This window comes from Pezoporus flaviventris, unplaced genomic scaffold, assembly GCF_033815535.1.
Source record: "Pezoporus flaviventris isolate CSIRO_AGI_PZ_B2104156 unplaced genomic scaffold, CSIRO_AGI_Pfla_v1 ptg000001l, whole genome shotgun sequence".
NCBI lineage: Eukaryota > Metazoa > Chordata > Aves > Psittaciformes > Psittacidae > Pezoporus > Pezoporus flaviventris.
In genome coordinates, this window is record NW_026892549.1 from 10,898,785 (window position 1) to 10,916,325 (window position 17,541).

At 43.9% G+C, this 17,541-nt stretch overlaps 1 protein-coding gene across 3 annotated transcripts in view; it reads left to right on the forward strand.

The window, feature by feature from the left end:
- LOC133264826 (histamine N-methyltransferase-like) overlaps positions 1 to 17,541 on the forward strand; it is a 26,422-nt gene continuing 8,881 nt past the window's right edge. The window contains exons 1-3 of one of the 3 annotated variants that reach the window (XM_061444851.1): positions 1 to 141; positions 13,348 to 13,544; positions 14,130 to 14,182. In XM_061444851.1, the coding sequence (XP_061300835.1) occupies positions 139 to 141; positions 13,348 to 13,544; positions 14,130 to 14,182 (253 nt within the window). In that variant the 5' untranslated portion in view covers positions 1 to 138. Of the gene's footprint in view, positions 142 to 8,267; positions 8,534 to 13,347; positions 13,545 to 14,129; positions 14,183 to 17,541 lie in introns of those variants that run through there. The other 2 variants (XM_061444831.1, XM_061444841.1) reach the window with 2 other exon arrangements.

Here is a 17,541-nt window from a genome sequence, read left to right on the forward strand (position 1 = left end):
AGCCAAAACTGGACCACATTTGCACTTTCCTGCTTGAAGGCTGGAGGCTGAAGCTTTAACCCTGTGATACCAGGAAGAATCCCACAGCCAGGGGATACCACCACAGCCCATCTCTCCCTCCTCTGGGCTCTGAATGGCATGGTTAGTAAAATCCACTAACTACATCAAGATGGTGTATTTTTAAAACTATCTATCTATCTTTGACGTAAATGCTATGCTTTAATGAATTTCAGTTTTCTTTGCATTTTCATGTGCCATTCCCACCCTTCCTTAACCTAATCCAGAAGATATTCCTAGAATTTGGATGTGGCTGCAACAGGGAGAGAAGAGCGTGAGAAGGAGATGAATTCCTACGACTGAAATCAGGGCCAAATCCTCAAGTCCTTCTTTTCTTGCTATTAACTTCATGAGGCATTTGTCAGAGCAGAGACAAAATCAAACCCAAGTAAAACACTGAATATGATCTGCAGAGCAGGCTCTTCTCAGAGTAGAGATTGCAAAGATGATTCCTGCTCAATAAAAGCATGAATACACATATATACATAAAGAAACTCAGAGGCCTTGTCTATGGGAAGATGAGAGGTGAATAGGGATCAAAATAACAAGATGGCAATATAGCTTTCTAATAAAACCCTGATACTTTTACAATAACAGGTCCTGGGTTTATTTAATCGGGAAAATAGCTGGGAGTTTAAATAACTTGCAATATAAAAACTGCACAAAGGAGAGAGTGGGCTGGCTGAGTTGGATGTGTCAGTATCATGCAGGAGGATATGATGCTTGAAAGAAGCAGTGACACATGGAAACTGCCTACAATGGTACCGGCTGGATTGAGGCAAGATATAGAAATGGTATAAAAAAAATTATTGCAAGCAACAGTTGTAGGCCTGCAGGGCAGAAAGGGAAGTGAGAGCAGGAAGCAATGCAATAGATAAGGAGGGCAAGTGAAAAGGCGAGGACATCATGCCAGGAATGTCAATTACTTGGGCTGTGACAGGGTAAGAAGCTCAAAGGATGTGATCAGGGACTGCGGGTAGCTGCGGACAGCACAAAGCTGCCTCCTTCCAGGTCCACCCTGCTGCAAACTGACAGTCAGACTACCTGCAGGTATCCCTCACAGTCCTCTTCTCCCACACATAACCTTCTGAAAAATACCTTTTCAGGCAAAATTCTTCACGTCTGCAAATATATACACCTTCAGTTTAAGGCTTGAGTTACAAACAGTCATTTCCTTGGGAATGACTTTTCCTGGGGAGGGGGGTGGGGGATAAGAGGAGGGTAGGAGGGTGGAAATATGTAGTGCTTTTACTTCTAGGGAAGTTTTAAGACGGTGTTTTCAGCATCCCTTGCTAAAACATGAACGTATTCTGCAGGGAGAAGCTATCCAGTCAAAGCTTCTGCTGGCTCCAAATTAAGCTGTAATTAAAAAAAAATAAAAATGACAGCACTGTCCATGAAAAGCTCTTGTACATTTTCACTTGAGCAATGTTATAGTACCATGCCAAAGGCTTTTACATGATCCATGTACCTAGTACTGATAACTGCTAGCAAGAAAGCAGTGGTTTTGTACTGATATTTCACTGTGAAATTCCACATTTGCAACTCTTTTTGGCAGTAGGTGGTACACTCAGCTCTGAAACTAATATATTAGTTCAAACTGCCGTACAAAATGTAGTATAAATTAAAGCATGGCTATTCTCAAAGCCAAGCTAGAGTGTGGCAATGCGAGGCCCTGGTGAGTCACAGACCATTTCATTTTCCACTCTGAATAGCAGTATCCAAAGGTCTAATTGCACATGACTGTAGTTGATCACAACATTTGGCATTTTTTAAAAAAACAAATAAATTATTCTTAATCTCGGTTTTGCAAAAATTTCTGCCTGTTTCAGTGGTCCTAATTATAAGGTTTGTTGTGGTTAATAGTTACATGGTGTGTTAAAACTTACTCTGCTGGGTGTGCTTCCTGAAATCGAGGACTGGAGAGGTAGAGGTCACGCAGCAAGCAACCCTCCCTGTACTTCACTTTCATTTTTCATTTTTCCCTTGGTCTTCATTTTCCTTATTCCTTCACCTTTGGCCTCTTGTTAGGCCTGGGAGAAACAGCAACATCGTGGCTGAGCTGCTCCTCCCATCTGTGCCCAAAGTCTGGGGCCACATGGTTCCCCAGGGAAAGTCCAGTGTTGCTGAGTTGGCTTCCCACACAGGCAGTCCAGATGCTCTCTGAACCTCTGTTATCATCAAACATTTTCATCAGTAACCTGTGAGAACATCACATCATTGTAACGAAGTCGGCAGAAGGGAAAAAGACTTTGGGGCTGAAAGCAAAAAAGGCAAAGACAACTGACTAGTGTGGAGGGGCTGGACTTGCTGCAGGACAACTTTATCTGTCTCAGAAAGCAGAAACTCTTCAAAAAGACATATGGATCATTTTAGATGCTTAGTATATGTACGTCGCCACAGTATTTCCATGATCGAAGGGGTGCATAGGCTCTGGGCTGCACAGACACCAAGTGGGAATGCTACCCCTGTGCTGGTATTGACAGCTGCTGTCCAGTCCAGACCAAGATCTCATAGACTTAAAGATAATAAAACAAATTTTGTCAAAGGATACTCTTCATGACATCAGGGTAATTTAAACACTGGGATTTGGCATGAATGATGACTTACAAACATTTGAAGTGTTCCTAATACATGTTTTTTTTAGTCATCTTAATGCAAAGATTTTGACTATGAGAGTCATACACGGCTACTCTATCAGAGGGGAGTGAGTGTGTCTAAGCCGTTTCCAAAGCTTATCGTAAGTTCCCACAGGAAGAGATATGAATACCAAGAAAATATTACACTTCAAGCAGAGAGATTTAGGAGGCATGTGAACTATGCCGAGGAGCTGCAAGTGGAATATTCAGTTGTCAAAATAATGCTGCAAAGGCAACAGCCACGCTCCCTACATGAACATGAGAGCCGAGTGTGAGGAGCCGTCAGTGCCATGTGCCCGGGGGGAGTGATGGCTTCCCAGACACGGGCTAGAAGAAAGCCCTTCTAATTTCAGTTGATTGCTTTTTCAAATGTGGCTTGTTCAGATCCTCTTTGCCATGCAAGCTCATTAGGGAACAGCTAGAGGAGGAGGTAAAGGGAAATTAGTAACGCGGAAGGTGCCAGCTGCACGTGGATATTGCATAGGTATGGGAAAGGGAGTGATCTTCTCAGCCAGGAATACTTGTTTCAGAATAGATAACAGACTGTTGTTGTTACAAGTGGAAATTATCTTAAGCATGAGCAAGTATTAATTGCTGCCTAACTTCTGTATGGCTCTGTGGATCTGAAGTTCCACTAAGTTGGCATGGTTCCAGGGGCAGCCCCATGTGACAGTTTCTGAGGAAAAAATTGTCCAAGGGGGTATTATTCATATGTAGATATTTGGGTGTTTCTGTCAGTTCTGTCCTCGTACCACTGCATCTTGAAGAGAGAAAACAATTATTCCCATATATGGGTAAAATGCTTCCAAAATGTTTTGTAATGAATGATTGTTGTTTGCTAAAATGTGTGGAAAACCTAAATCAGTAACAGAAGTGGCAAAGAAGGAAATCCAGCTCCTTTGTTCTGGCATATTCTGCTTTCCCGTAGCATCAATAACCTGAGCCAGGTCTTCACCGAGTCCTTCATGCTTCTTCAGCACAGAAACTAGTTTCTTGTCAGAGATTGAAGTCTCAAGGAAAAACTGAGCTGCATAGCACTCAGGGGCAGAGAGAGGCTGGGGGTCTCATGTCTGGTCCATCACTGCCTTGAGGCTTTGCAGGCTGAGAGCTGCAGTTTCTGCAGCTCTGCGTTATTTGATTTCTAGCAGCATCACTTTCTACCAGCTCTTTCTGGTAAGAAGCACCAGTCGGTGGAGGTGTGCACCATCATTTACCACCTCCAAACCCAGACACAGTAATGAAATTCCTTGAACTTGAGTTTCTTTCCGAGACTAATTTCATTAAGAATTTCAGTGTCAAATTACTAATTGAAATACTCTTTTTTTTTTTTCTTTCTTTTTTTCAGGCTGGGAATAGGGCACTGATTTGTTTTGCTAATGACGAGGCACAGGTTTGGAGTGTTCCATAATGAGATATTTTGCAAACAATCTTTGATTCAGTTAACTTCTGGGAGGGGAAAAAGCAAAACTATTTTAACTAAGGCACACATTTGTAAAAATTTAATCTGTTCCTCATAAGCGCTTGGGAAGATAAAAGGGCACATTTGTTGAATAAATTGTTGTTGATAGCCAAGCTCCGGTTAGGCCTGTTGCAGTTACTCCATGTATTACAACAAGTGAAAATACAGCTAGGCATGAATTTTTTGCCCCCCCCCCCCCTTTTTTTTTATATTGTCAATGTCAATATTGTCAAGAGGCATTTGGACAATGTCCATAATAACATGTTTTAACTTATGATCAGCCTTGAAATGGTCAGGTAGTTGGAGCAGATGATCACTGTAGGTCTCTCCCAATGCAAAATTCAGTTCTATTCTATTCTAGTCCAGTCCAGTCCATTCTATTCTATTGGGTGGGGACTGCCCACAAGGGTGAACCACTTGCAGTGCTTTGAGTGTGGCCATGCTGGAGAGGGGCTGGTGTGCTCTGCCCCTCCTGTATGAAGAGCTGCAGCAGCCCAGAACTAAAGGCCCAGTTTTGAGGTGATGAAGCCTATGCTGGGTTTGAGGAGGGAGGGCAAATTCTCACTCAAACTGTGTTTGAAATTCATGGGCTGCAGCTGTAGGGGAGCACCTTGCACACACCAGAGGCTGCCAAACCTGCCCAACCCACCTCAAAACCATGGTGAGGATGTGGGCTGTGAAGACACGCGCCCCTTCACCCAGCACAGAAACAGCTGTGCGGCAGTTTCCCCAGGGTACCCTGGTTTATAAGGGCTGCTGCAACTAATGAGCTGCAGGATGAAGGGGGCATCCACCCTCTTCCCCTTGAAGAGGTGTCTGCACCTGTAGCTGTGTGCATATGCATGCAAAGCTTTGGAAATTTCCATTTTAATAAAAGCAACCTTGGAGGAGCATGAACAATAACCTGTCTGTTCTTTGGCACTGACAGTTCAGTTGTCCTGAAAAATGAGATTTTGCTACCCCAGTGCAGCGATCTTGTTATCAACTCCAGCTTACATCAGTGTGCTTTATTAGAGGACAGCAGAAATAATTCTTTAGACATTAAGCAACGTCTAGCTTTTGCTTTTATCTGGCTGTCTGAGTGTGATTAAATCAGATCCAGAGGTAAGCCCAATAAACTCCTGGATCTCTGGGCTCAGTCATATGGTTCATAAACAGATGCTCTGAAGTATGGTGAAAGGATAGCAATTAGGTCTTTCCTGCCCCACCTTTCCCACTCCTGCTGTCTCTTGAAAATCCAGTTTCTTACATCTGACCCACATACTTTGGACTGTTGGGTTTTATTGAGGCAGGTGGGTCATGACATTCAGATCCTTCCCCCTGCCTGCTCCCAAGCTCAGCTTTGCTCAGCTTTGACTCCAGGCTTTGGTCCCTGTTCTAAAGGGATGGGTCTTCACCCAAGTGAAGGTCGCTGCAGCCATGCACATGACAGAGGGTCTATTCCAGCACTCCCATATCTTCCAAGATAAAAATCAGCACCATGCAGCTTTAAACACCTATCTTCACATGAAAATAGCACTCAGCCCCCACACCTTGCTTGTACCCAGCTTTTTTTAGCACTTTTAATCTCTGAAGACATCAATTGATTAATCGGTTATCACAGCTTTTCTAAATCTTCTGTGGGTACCTTTGTGCTGCTTATTCCTACTTTTGTCATGGAACCAATGAGGCTGCTGAAGCACAACCTACGGGAAATCCTGCATTGAGGTTGGGCACGGTTGGTGGCCTCCCAAGGAGCATGTGGCAGGGCACGTTCCCCTGCACCTTTCCTCCTTCAGTGAGGACTGTCTCCCAGCATCACTCGCAGCATCCCTGGAAGGAGAAATTTATGATGTTTCATTTGTATCAAGACCGTAACACTTAAATCCTTTCTCCTCCTTCCCAGAGAATAAATTCTGAGCCAAATACCATGCAGATGTACTCCAGAGTACGAAATAATCTGCAGATGTTGACTGTTCACAGCTCTCTCCTCACCTAAGGGGCCAGTGACAACTATTTGGGTCCTTGACAGGCTTATGGGTGGACTCATTTTACAACTTTGTGTTTTAATAATTATACTACACCACTATTGGCCAATTTTCTACAGAGATGTGAATTGTTCCCTGACCTGTCATGACAGAGAGATGTTTAATGCGCAAAAACTATTATTTTCCATATATTGGTGACTTCAAGGCTTGTGGGATCTCCTTTCAATAACTCAGGCTCCTGCCATCTAGGACAGTGCTATATACAGGAGGACACATGGTAAAATGCCACAGGGAGGTGAAAAACTTTTCTAAATATTGAGCTGTGGCTGCCCCATCCCTGGCAGTGTTCAAGGTCAGGTTTTATAGGGCTTCGAGCAACCTGGTCTTGTGGAAGGTGTCCCTGCCCATGGCAGGAAGGTTCGAAATAGATAATCTTTAAGGTCCCTTCCAACAGAAACCATTCTATGATTCCATAATGATTTTATAATGTTTATAATGGGAAGGGAAGGTGCTGGAAGACAAGGAAAGTAAGGTCTAGGCAATGGTGCAACATCCTTCCTCCCCATTTACTCATCATCAGGACAGGACTGAGCCCATGTAGAACTGAAATGGCTGGGATTTGGCTTAGAGCTCACAAAATGTATCTCCAAGGGAAATTAAAGAAGCAATTTAACAAGTAGCATTTTTAATTTTATTTTTTTTTTTTATGAATCACTTAAAATAACCAGATGAATATAATTTTTCTTTTTGGATCTCTAAATTTAGGCTTTCATATTAAAAGGCAACTGGCACTTAGAAAACTCACACTTGGTGAACTGCAGAGGGAGGAAAGCATGGGTCAGATGGACGGAGTTTGTATTCTTTTTTACCAGTTTGCACAGCTCTGGTGATGTCAACTAGTCTGGATTTCCAGAACTGCACAGAAAGCCAGGAAAACACCACTAATCTTGCTGTTCAGCTATGTTTGAACAGCAGTGCTTATCACCAGTACAGAGCCAGCACAGGACTTTGCACAGCATTGCAAGCTATTGCTGCAGCAGGGTTAGCAGCCACAGCCTGCGTGGGAACTATTTGCTGCAAAATGATTGTTAGCTGGGATGCTGCAAACCAAGAGAAGCTGGCTCAATTTGTAGCTGTCTCACAGAGTAGCTGGGGTTTCATTTCCTTTAAAATGCCTTTGAAAATAAAGTTGTGATTGTCCACTTGCAAATTAGTTGTGGGTCTGCTCGTCCCTCCTGACTGGCTTTGGCATCATTTTTTGCCAAGGGACCACCAGAAGGTACTGAAACACTGTGTCCTTGCAGCTCTGGGTTTGCTGCTTGGCAAACAGCTTTGTACCTCCTTCCCTCAAAGGGGTTTGGAAATGGTGCTGTGTGTGGAGAGAGAAAAACATACGGTGGGTTACCTTCACACAGAGTCATCGTTCTAGCTGAACAAGTTTAACTGTTGATATGAAATCTATATTTCAGTAAACTTTCAGCTAAATGTCAAATTAAATCCATTTTTTCCTGTAACTGTGCATTTGAAAGCATAATAATTAATATTACTGGCATTATTTTATAAGACTTTTGTGATATTAGTTCATTTCTCCACGAACCGCTCATTTCTCCACCTAAGGCCCCAAGGAAAACTTCATTTAACTTTTTAAAAAAACCAAAACCAACCCCTTCACACTAAACATGAAGGCACAATGAATAATTTGAGGCACACACAGGGCAAATACTTTAATGGTCTGAACACCAAATCACAGTGTGATAGCAGACATGGGTTAATGCTTTTTTCCACGCTTCTGTTCTGTGGGATAAAAATGCTCCTAACAGGGCTACGGAGGGTGCACACATCTTGGAAAATGCTTCCCAATGCTTAAGCCATGAAAAGTAAAGGATAAGCAAAACGTCAGCTGCTGGCATGAAAACGAGCTAAAAAGCAAAGTAATCTATAATGGGAGGCAAACTGTAATGATACTGCACATTGCCGTGTGCCACACACTGAGACAACTATTTCCAATTTATCAAGACTTGCTTTTCTTATACACCAGTGGCAGGGCTTTATTTTTCATCCAGACACTAATTAACACATTGTAAAGATCTGCATCTAAATACTCCCAGGGTGTTGGTGGCTGTGCCACGCGTGTCCCTGGGCACAGCCGGTAGGGTCGGTGCAAAGGGTGCTGGGAGGGCAGGGTTTGAACTGCTCCCACTGTCTCTGCAGGCAGCTGCCGCTGCACGAGGTTAAGATGTTTACTGCTCCTTTCTCAGGCGGCACAACCTCCTCCATGCTGCCACGTCGCAGCCCGGGGGGTGGGACGGCAGTGGCGGCTGGGAAGTTGGTCAGCCGGGAGTGTGTCCTGGGCACCGCAGCGACGTCGTGCCTGGGAGGCCACAGCCCCAAGAGCCGCAGACCACTTGCATGTAAGTACAGCTGCCTGCGAGGCAAGCACTAGCTTAGCAGATTGCGTTAAATTCCTCCAAGAGGAATCCCTGTCTTGCTGGTGTTCATGGGCAAATGCAGTCCTGTGCTAATAAACCTAAGCTCCTGCTGCAAATAGGTTACAGCTGAGAGCACGCACACTTGGTTTTTGTCTTCATGGGGAAGGTTTAAAGCGGTTTGGGGTGAGTTTAAAGCAGGTTTAATTCTACTAGCACCAGCCCAAACAAAGGGTAGATAAGTAACTGCAGTGTAAACACAGTCTGTTTTCAAAACTTCTCAGTCTTTCTAGGGAGCTGTATATAAATTTGGATTATCGTTGAAGGGAGCATGCCCAAATGAACATCATTATCCAAGTTTCCATTAGCCTCATTCAGAAAAAAAAATCCTTTTCCTCCTTCTCTTTACTCATTTTTAAAGTTAACTGGCTGCAATTCAAACAGCAAAACATGTAAGTGAAATAAATGGGGCAAATGCAAACAGCCAAAAGCATAATGACAGAAATGAGACAAATTTCTTGAACTGCGTCTAACATGAAAATGAATCTCAGCTGCTCATTAGAGACCGCCGAGCAGTGAACACAGGCAAATTAAATCATGGGAAATAGAGGGAGGCACAGAAGAAAGGTTGATTGTCTAAATCTCCTCTTATTAACTGCAAAATATTTTTTTCAAGATCGAATGCAGTAAAATACATTAGTGGCAAATTGCAAAGCCTCTTTGTGCATTTAAAGTAAAAGCAAGGTGTTGGGCAGAGCAGAGGAATGGGCAAACAAGGCATATACCACTTTATTTTCAGAGTGGGTTAGCAGCAAGTAATTCTCACCTGACTTACGGCCAGGTGTGTGCTTCCTTACTCTCTATGGCAAAATTCATACTTGGTTTCCCCAGCTAAATTCAGATTTTTCTGGGTATTCAAGTGTTGGTCATCTGTGAGAAGGAGAGGTTGCTGCTCTGAGGCTCATGTGTGGTAGCTGAGCCTGGTGGGGGCACTGTGCTGCCTCCATGCACGTGAGTGGCAGATATCACCCTGCGAGACAAGTGATGGTCCCCCACCATAGAGTCAATTCATCTGCAATTTGTTGGTCTGTGTGATGCATGGGCTGTTTTGCCTGTGTTACCTACCACCACCAGGCTCACTGAAACAGGTAGCAAAGGGAAAGCTTTGTGGCTGGGGGGTGGGGGGGGCATCATCTTCACATTTTATTCCTACCAGTTGTCGTGGGCATCCAGGACCCAAAAAAGTTTTTAAAGCTCTCCCGTCTCCAAGTTATCAGTCTTGTTTCATCATTGCTCTTTAACATCCTTGGTTTTGTTGTTTTTTTCTCTTGAAAATATCCTTGCTGACTGAGAGGGTGAGGAACAGCGAGTGAATCAAAAATTGAGTCTGCCTTGGAGGTAGTATGGGTGGAAAATCACACCTTGGGTCCTGCTCTGGAGGTTGCATGCACTGGAGGAAGTGCATTGCTGCAAACCTTCACCATGCATCTGCCTTCAGGAACCTTGGGATGTTTAGAGATGAGGCTTCATGGGATGCAAAACCAAAACATCACAGTTTGGATGTTATCTCAGACACAAGACATCCTTGTGTTACCCTTGCATATCTTTAGAGACAAGACATTTTTGTCTCTAAACCGGAGAGACATAAATCTGATGTATGGACAAGCTGGTGAATAAAGAATTGTCTGGATGGCCACATGCAGAGAGTTGCTGTCAATGGCTCAATGTCTAACTGGAGACCAGTAATGAGTGGTGTCCTTCAGGGACTGGTATTGAGAGCTACCCTGTTCAGCATCTTTGTCAGTGACATAGACAGTGGGATTGAGTGTGCCCTCAGCAAGTCTGGCGATGACACCAAGCTCTGTGGTTCGGTTGATACACTGGAGGGAAGCGGTGGGATCCAGAAGGACCTTGATACACTTGAGAGGTGAGCCAGTGCCAGCCTCATGAAGTTCAGCAAAGCAAAGTGCAAGGTCCTGTACTTGTTGGGGCAATCCCAGTGACAGCTACAGGTTGGGCAAAGAAGAGATTCAGAGCAGCCCTGCGGAGAAGGACCTGGGGGTGTTGGTCGATGAGAAAATGAATATGAGCCAGCTTCAGTGTGCACTCGCAGCCCAGAAAGCCAACCATATCCTGGGCTGCATCAAAAGGAGCATGACCAGCAGGGTGAAGGAGGTGATCCTGCCCCTCTACTCTGCTCTTGTGAGACCCCACTTGGAGTACTGTGTGCAGTTCTGGTGTCCTCAACATAAAAAGGACATGAAACAGTTGGAGCAAGTCTGGAGGATCATCCACAAGGATGAAAAGGGGGCTGGAGCACCTCCCGTATGAAGACAGTTGGGGCTGTTCAGCCTGGGAAGAGAAGGCCACGTGGAGACCTCATAGCAGCCTTCCAGTATCTGAAGGGGGCCTATAAGGATGCTGGAAAGAGACTCTTCATCAGGAACTATAGTGATAGGAAAAGGGGTAATAGGTTTAAACTTAGACAGGGGAAGTTCAGGTTAGATATAAGAAAAAAGTTCTTTACTGTGAAGGTGGTGAGGCACTGAAACAGGTTGCCCAAAGAAGTGGTGAATGCTCCATCTCTGGCAGTGTTCAAGGCAAGATTAGACAGAGCCTTGGGCAACATGGTCTACTGGAAGGTGCTGGAACTAGATGATCTTAAGGTCCTTTCCAGCCCAAACTATTCTGTGATTCTATGAGCATCAAGAGAAAGTGGGCAAAGCCAAGCAGCTTATGTTATCATTGAAAAGGAAGGAGGAGCTGGGGTGGATCTGCTGAGCGTGACAGCTTTCCGTAGGAGAAATCGTTCTTCAAGAAAGAGTGAGCACCAGAAAGAGGTGATTGCCAGGAAATGTGGAGATGTCAGGGAGAAATTGTGACCATCTTTCTGCAGTGGTGTAACTGTCTTGGTGTACAGGGGAGAAGGAGTCATTCCTATACAGAGGCTTTAGGGTTGGCACCATCTGGTATGACATTCTTGTAAGCAAGCGAGGAAGACATAGCCTTGATAAGACAGCTATTGGGTGGGTGGAAAACTGGTTGCACAGTTTGTCAGAAAATTTATCAGCAGTTCACTGCCAGAAACGGAGGTAATGATGAGTGGGAACCTGAGCCCACTACTCCTTGTGTTTCTGTTTATGATTGGGAGGAGGGACAGGACTGTTGCTGGGAGATAATTGAGCACAACAGGGAACAGAATTATAATTCAAATGGACAAGAGAAGTAGTCTGGAAAAAACCTGTGCTTTGTATTTCAGTGATCATGCTGGTGAGCAAAGGCAGGGGGTGTGGGGTCTCGGTGGGGTGAGGGAAGCCATCCCAGCTGTGCTGGAAGCCAGGGGGTGTCAGCAGGTGGGAGGCTTTCACCCTTGGCTGCTGCACTTCTGCAACAACGGGGTTTAACTGGAGACAGTCCAAAGGGAGCAATAAAAATAGCAAGAGGTGGCTAGGATGTAACCTCTGCAGGAAAGCCAGAGGAGACTGTAGGAGACACTGGGGATGTACGCTGTGATCCTTAAGCTTGGGACCCTTGAGAAGGAAGGGGGTTCCTCTTTCTCCTTGCCATTTGCTACAAGACGTGACAGACTTAAACTGTGGTTTGAGAGGGGATGAACACATCTCTGTGGAGCTTTCACAGTACAGCTGGGTGTTTCCCAGTAGCATGCTCTGCCTCCCTCTCTCCCAACTTGTAAAACTGGGTTTAGCTTAACATCCATTCCAGTGACTCACATGGCTTTCATGAATTAACCACTTAGCCTGTGGGAGTCATACCAGTATCTTCAGAGGAACTAGAAAAATAAAGAGTGCATTTATAAGGTTTTTATTGTTCTCACCCCACCATCAACATTCCCTCTAAGAACATCAAAAGATTAAAAAAAAGAGATAGAGGCATCTTCCAGCACCTCTGGAGATGTGTGTTGCACTTTCTTCTAATCCAGACCAAGTCTTTGGAGCTTCTCCATGACTTCAAGAAATAAGGGAATTTTTCTTATGTTTAAGAACCATCTAAAGGCCTTTTTACTGGGTTTTAACAGAGTCCTGTGTCAGCACAGTTAAAAAATGTTGGCATTTCCTCTGTGCAGATTAAAGATGATATATTACCTTTGCTGCTCAAACCTGATTTACAGCTTCTATTTCAAAATTGCATAATACCTTTTTAAGTGCTCTAAAGTGCAGTAGCAGGGCTGAGAATGCAGAGCAAAGTCCAGGCATGGTTTTTACCTCTCTAGCATTTGTTATTCTGATACGCGGATGGACTCCACAACTTGTTAAAGTTGTAAAGTAGGTATGCCTTATTCGGCGCTGAGGCGCATGGGGGATAGCTCCTTCAAAGACATGTGCACCTCAGCATCCTTTCCCCTTTACATTTATCCTCTAATGTTATACATATGCATGAGGTTGCACAACACGGATGTACATATTCATGTCCTATTCCTGCTTCGTATTATAATAAGCTGAAAGGTCCTTTGCACTTGTGCAGTGCCTCCTGGTGGTCATGGGCCTCAAGATTAAGTAAACAAGTCTTCCTCGAGCCTGAACTTTTCACCCCTAGTTATTATGCATGCTCCCTGGAGGCTTAGTCATTGTCAAACCGCAGAGCCAATTTCAGCTGGCCTAGGCATCCGAAGGAAATCAAGTCACGGTCCCTACCTCTTAACAATAGCTATGTCCTTATTATCTTGTTCTAGCATACATCGCGAGTATGATAAGCATGAACGAGTAGTAACATTGTTAAGCAAGCGGCTTGACCTACCCCCTTGTACATCGGTTAACCCCTTGCATCAATTCCTTCCCTAGATCTGCAAGAAGAGCTGCAAGGAGCAGCCTGACCGATCCTGTAGCCTTCCAACCACTAATATGGCATCACCAATGAGGAGCTTGTTTAGTGACCCTGAGAGATACCTCCAGTCTTTCCGCCTCTTCCTCGCGAATTCGACCGAGCACCAGTGCATGCAGGAGTTCATGGAGAGACAGTTGCCAGCTGTGATAGGGAGGTAACATGGAAGTGGTCACATCGAGCTGAATGGCACTGACAGACTTGGAAGTTCTCAGAAGGCTGTCTGCAGGAGGCATATTGCTGTTCCCTGCTGGCCATCCTGTCTGTCAGTGTCTGTGGGTCTCTGTTAGGGCTTGGCTGGAGATTTCAAGTGCACACATTGCTGAATGGCTGTTCTTCGGGATGGGTCCCGCCTATCAGGAAGGAGATAAGGCTGAATTGTTTCATTGCATGCAAATACAGCTTGCCTTGAATCAACTATAAAATGCACTAGCAGATACTATGTTCTAATATTAAGTTTGATTGTGAGCATCCTCTTAAAAGTAATCTTTTCAGGTAATATTTAGTCTCTCTTTCACGTGTTTGAATAACAGTCCTGCTCTGGTGTGTGTTTTTCTCTGGACCCCTTGCTTTGTGGGCTGGCTTGGGTAGCAGGCAGCCAGCGTTAAACCCTGTTTCTGAGGAGGTCCTTCTCTGGGCTCAGGTTTTTATGGCTCTGCCAAAGCCTCACTAAGGTGTTTTAAACGTGTTACGCTCTCCAGTACTGGGTAGCTCTCCTAAATGTATAAATAATGTTTTTCAGTATTGGAAACGGGAAATCTGCAATCAATATTCTAAGCGTTGGTGGTGGAGCAGGTATGCTATGGACTTCAATATTGATATCTTGGTTTTTTTTTTTCCCCCAGTGAATAGGGGATTAAAAATTGCAGAAAGGAGCAGAGGAGGAAATAAGTTTTTTTCTTGAAAAGTCAGCTCCTGGGGACAGATGGTGCTAGCTGGTGTGTGGCCACATCATCTGGGAACAGCTTGTGCCTCCCCGCCCTCTCTCTATGAGAGACCTCCTTCTACACCATCCCTCCTCAAGGGCAGAGGCAGGCTTGACTGCCCCGTAGTACTTCTGTGCAACACTCCCACCCCCAAATTGCTTAGATTCCTCAGAATATTCAATTTGTATTGGCAAAAAAAATTTCATTTTTCTTTTTTTAATTTTATTACAGTTATTCTTCCCTGTACCTACTTACCGAGATAGTAACTACCCATCACTGCTGCCTCCTGCCCTGATATGTGATAGCCTAGGCTGAGCGCTGTTTTGCCTGTATGTACTTCCTGACCACAGTCAATAAACGAGCCCCTCGTGGAGCTACTGTTCTCCAGAACACTGGAGCTGAACATAAGCTCCAGAATAAATCCAGAAGAAAGTGGAAGAAATAAATTTCTAATCTGGAGTTTGCTGGATGGAAAAACAATATGAAGAACATCAAATGGCTTTCTCTCATTAAATTCTTGCTTAAGTTGCCCATAATTAAAGCCTCTGTTTCTAATTCTGCTCTGCCTATTAAGTCATCAAACTTAAATTTTATATTAACAGTTAATTTAGTTTAAATGCTTTAGTCATGCCATCTCCAAAGACTGATCTCAGCTTTGTCAATCTCTCCTAATAAGTAAAAATAATTGTATGCAAATGGTGGGCATTAGTATAAAACACTTTGAGAGAGCAGTAATATTGCTCTCCACACAAAGGAAACTATTCTGCCAAAAAAAAAGTGTTGTTTCTAACAGGAACACTTAGTGAGGTACTCAACTCCCTAACCAGGGATGTTCCAGCTAAGTGGACATTCAAGCAATACTATGCAGGCAAAACTCATTTTGTGATGCAAAAATCGCCAAACCACCAAACCCCCTGCTGTTTTCTGGCTTGTTCTCTTCCCCTGTTTTTGGGAGGTAAGGGAAGCAAATTCCCAACCCCCCCCCCCCCTTCCCCCGGCTAATCCTGGATGGTGGAGGGCAGTGATGAAGCTGCTGCCTTGGCCTCATCTGCCCCTGTGATTTGCAAGGAGGGAGCATGGAAGGAAAGTTTCCTTTCCACTTTCCTACCTCGAGAGACAAGCACACCATTTAATGTAGCATCATATCCCATTGCACCAGCCCATGTACAGCGCCTGCCTTTGCCTACAGCTTCTGCTTTATTAAGTTCACACTCCAGCACACAGGACTTTGTACCTTTAAAAACCATAAAAGTCATCAATGCTGCTATAAAGTAGCAACTGTGCTATAAACTATTCCGTTACGTAAAATGTTTAATTAGAAGCTTAATGGTGAACATGGTGGTAGCCTTTAAAAGGTAATTGTGTTGGAGAGTTTAAATAATTTGGATAGCCTAATTGCCAAATTGTTGATAATGCAAGCTGCCACAGATTTGACTGTAAAATGCCTCGGGACACTTGTTTGCATATAAAAGAGCTAACCGAAGTCAGTTAAGGCTGTGGATTAAATTATTAATCAAAGGGGTGTGTGTGGGGGGGTGTTTAGAAGCAATACAAGGGTGGTTTGGCAACAGAAGAGTATATTAACCACATATATAAATTCAAAATTCATTTTTTTTTCTAGGAGGAACTACGAAGTCTTTTCAAAGGGCTAATCCCTTTTACAGAAAGTTGGTAAAGGAACCAAAAATCAAAATATTCTAGTAGTTCATTACAAATTCTCTGTTCTCAAATTCTACAATGGCAGTGAGCAGATGACTGGCTTTGCTCCGATTTTTCAGCAGAATACAGGGTTTGCAGTGATTGCAAAGCTGCAGCTATTTCTGCTGCTTCAGAAATTCAGTTTCCCTCCCTCAAAGAATCATATGCCATATAAATTTTGGTGTTGTTAGTGCTGTAAGAAAGACATGTAAGTTTGAAAAATTGGAACCCTTCTTCACTTTTTATGTTAAATTCTCAGGGCATTAATAAGCAGATGAGACCTGAGATGAGTGCTGGATTTTGACCTGTGATGATGTGTGGTGGGGTCAGAAATAGGCAGAGAGTTCTTCATAGTGAAAAGGACCCTCCTGGGGAAAGAGCTGATATGCTGGGTTGAGCTCTGAGGAGCACATTATGACTACTGAATCCATGGTATTTTCCTTTTGTACCTCAAATCTTCTGTATAATGTAGCTAATGCTGAAGTGGTGGGAGCCCAGGACCACTGAAAATCATGAAGATGGGTAAAGGCTGTGCAAATACAGTGGGGGAGCCCTCCCTCAGCAAGGGCCTGTCTCGCCATCAGAGTTTGCTGGGTGATCTTTCATTGAGTACATAATTTGGTTCATTTGTAGAGAATTTTATAAAATGGACTTGTGTGCAAGCACAAGGAAATATTTCAGAACGAAGCTCAGTATTTGTCTGTAACACAGCCTCTGGATCTGTTATTCACCACAGCTACCCCTCTGTTTCACTCTTTATACCTTAATTAATTCTGTTATTTTTTCCGCTTCCTATATTGTGGATGGGGAGAGGTGATCAAGAGCAATGGCAGCTCATTTTAAATTTTGAAATGCTGGATCTATTGGTACTTCTGTCAGTAAAATAATTGCAGCTGGCCTGAACAGTGTCCAGAGAGAACTATTCCTCACCAAAAAAAGTAGTCAGTTCTGGGGTACTGTGCAAACAGGGGTTAGATAAATACAGATGGTATGTGCACATACTTATGGAAAAAGTCATAGTACAGTAAAGACAAACAGACATGAATGTTGCCTCTGATACCAGTGTAAACACATATTCTCTGCTCCCTCACCCACATGACTTCGTAACCAGTGAGGCACTTGGCTAGAAATGCTCTTTGCTGACTCTTAAGAAATCCTGCCAGGTTTGCTGGTGATTTGGGACTATCAGAACTGGTACTATCAAAGCCATTTAGGATCTGCCCGGGGAAGTTAGGAAGTTAGGCCATGTCCAGAAAATAGGACGTCAAGCCATGTACATGAATGTGTCTGTTTTTCCCTTGGCACTGATGGTGGCAGTCAGAGAGGAGGAATAAAGATAGTTGGAACTGATACTGAAATTTTTCTCAAATCCTAGAGCTAAACCTTCAGTGGCAATCTGGTGAGAATACAAAGCAGCTACATGTACCTGTGTGGTACATTTTCTGTACATGAATGGCAGGCATCACCAACGGGGGATGTGATCATCGTGGAGATAGGAGTTGCCTGAGCTTTACTTTCATCTGGTATTTC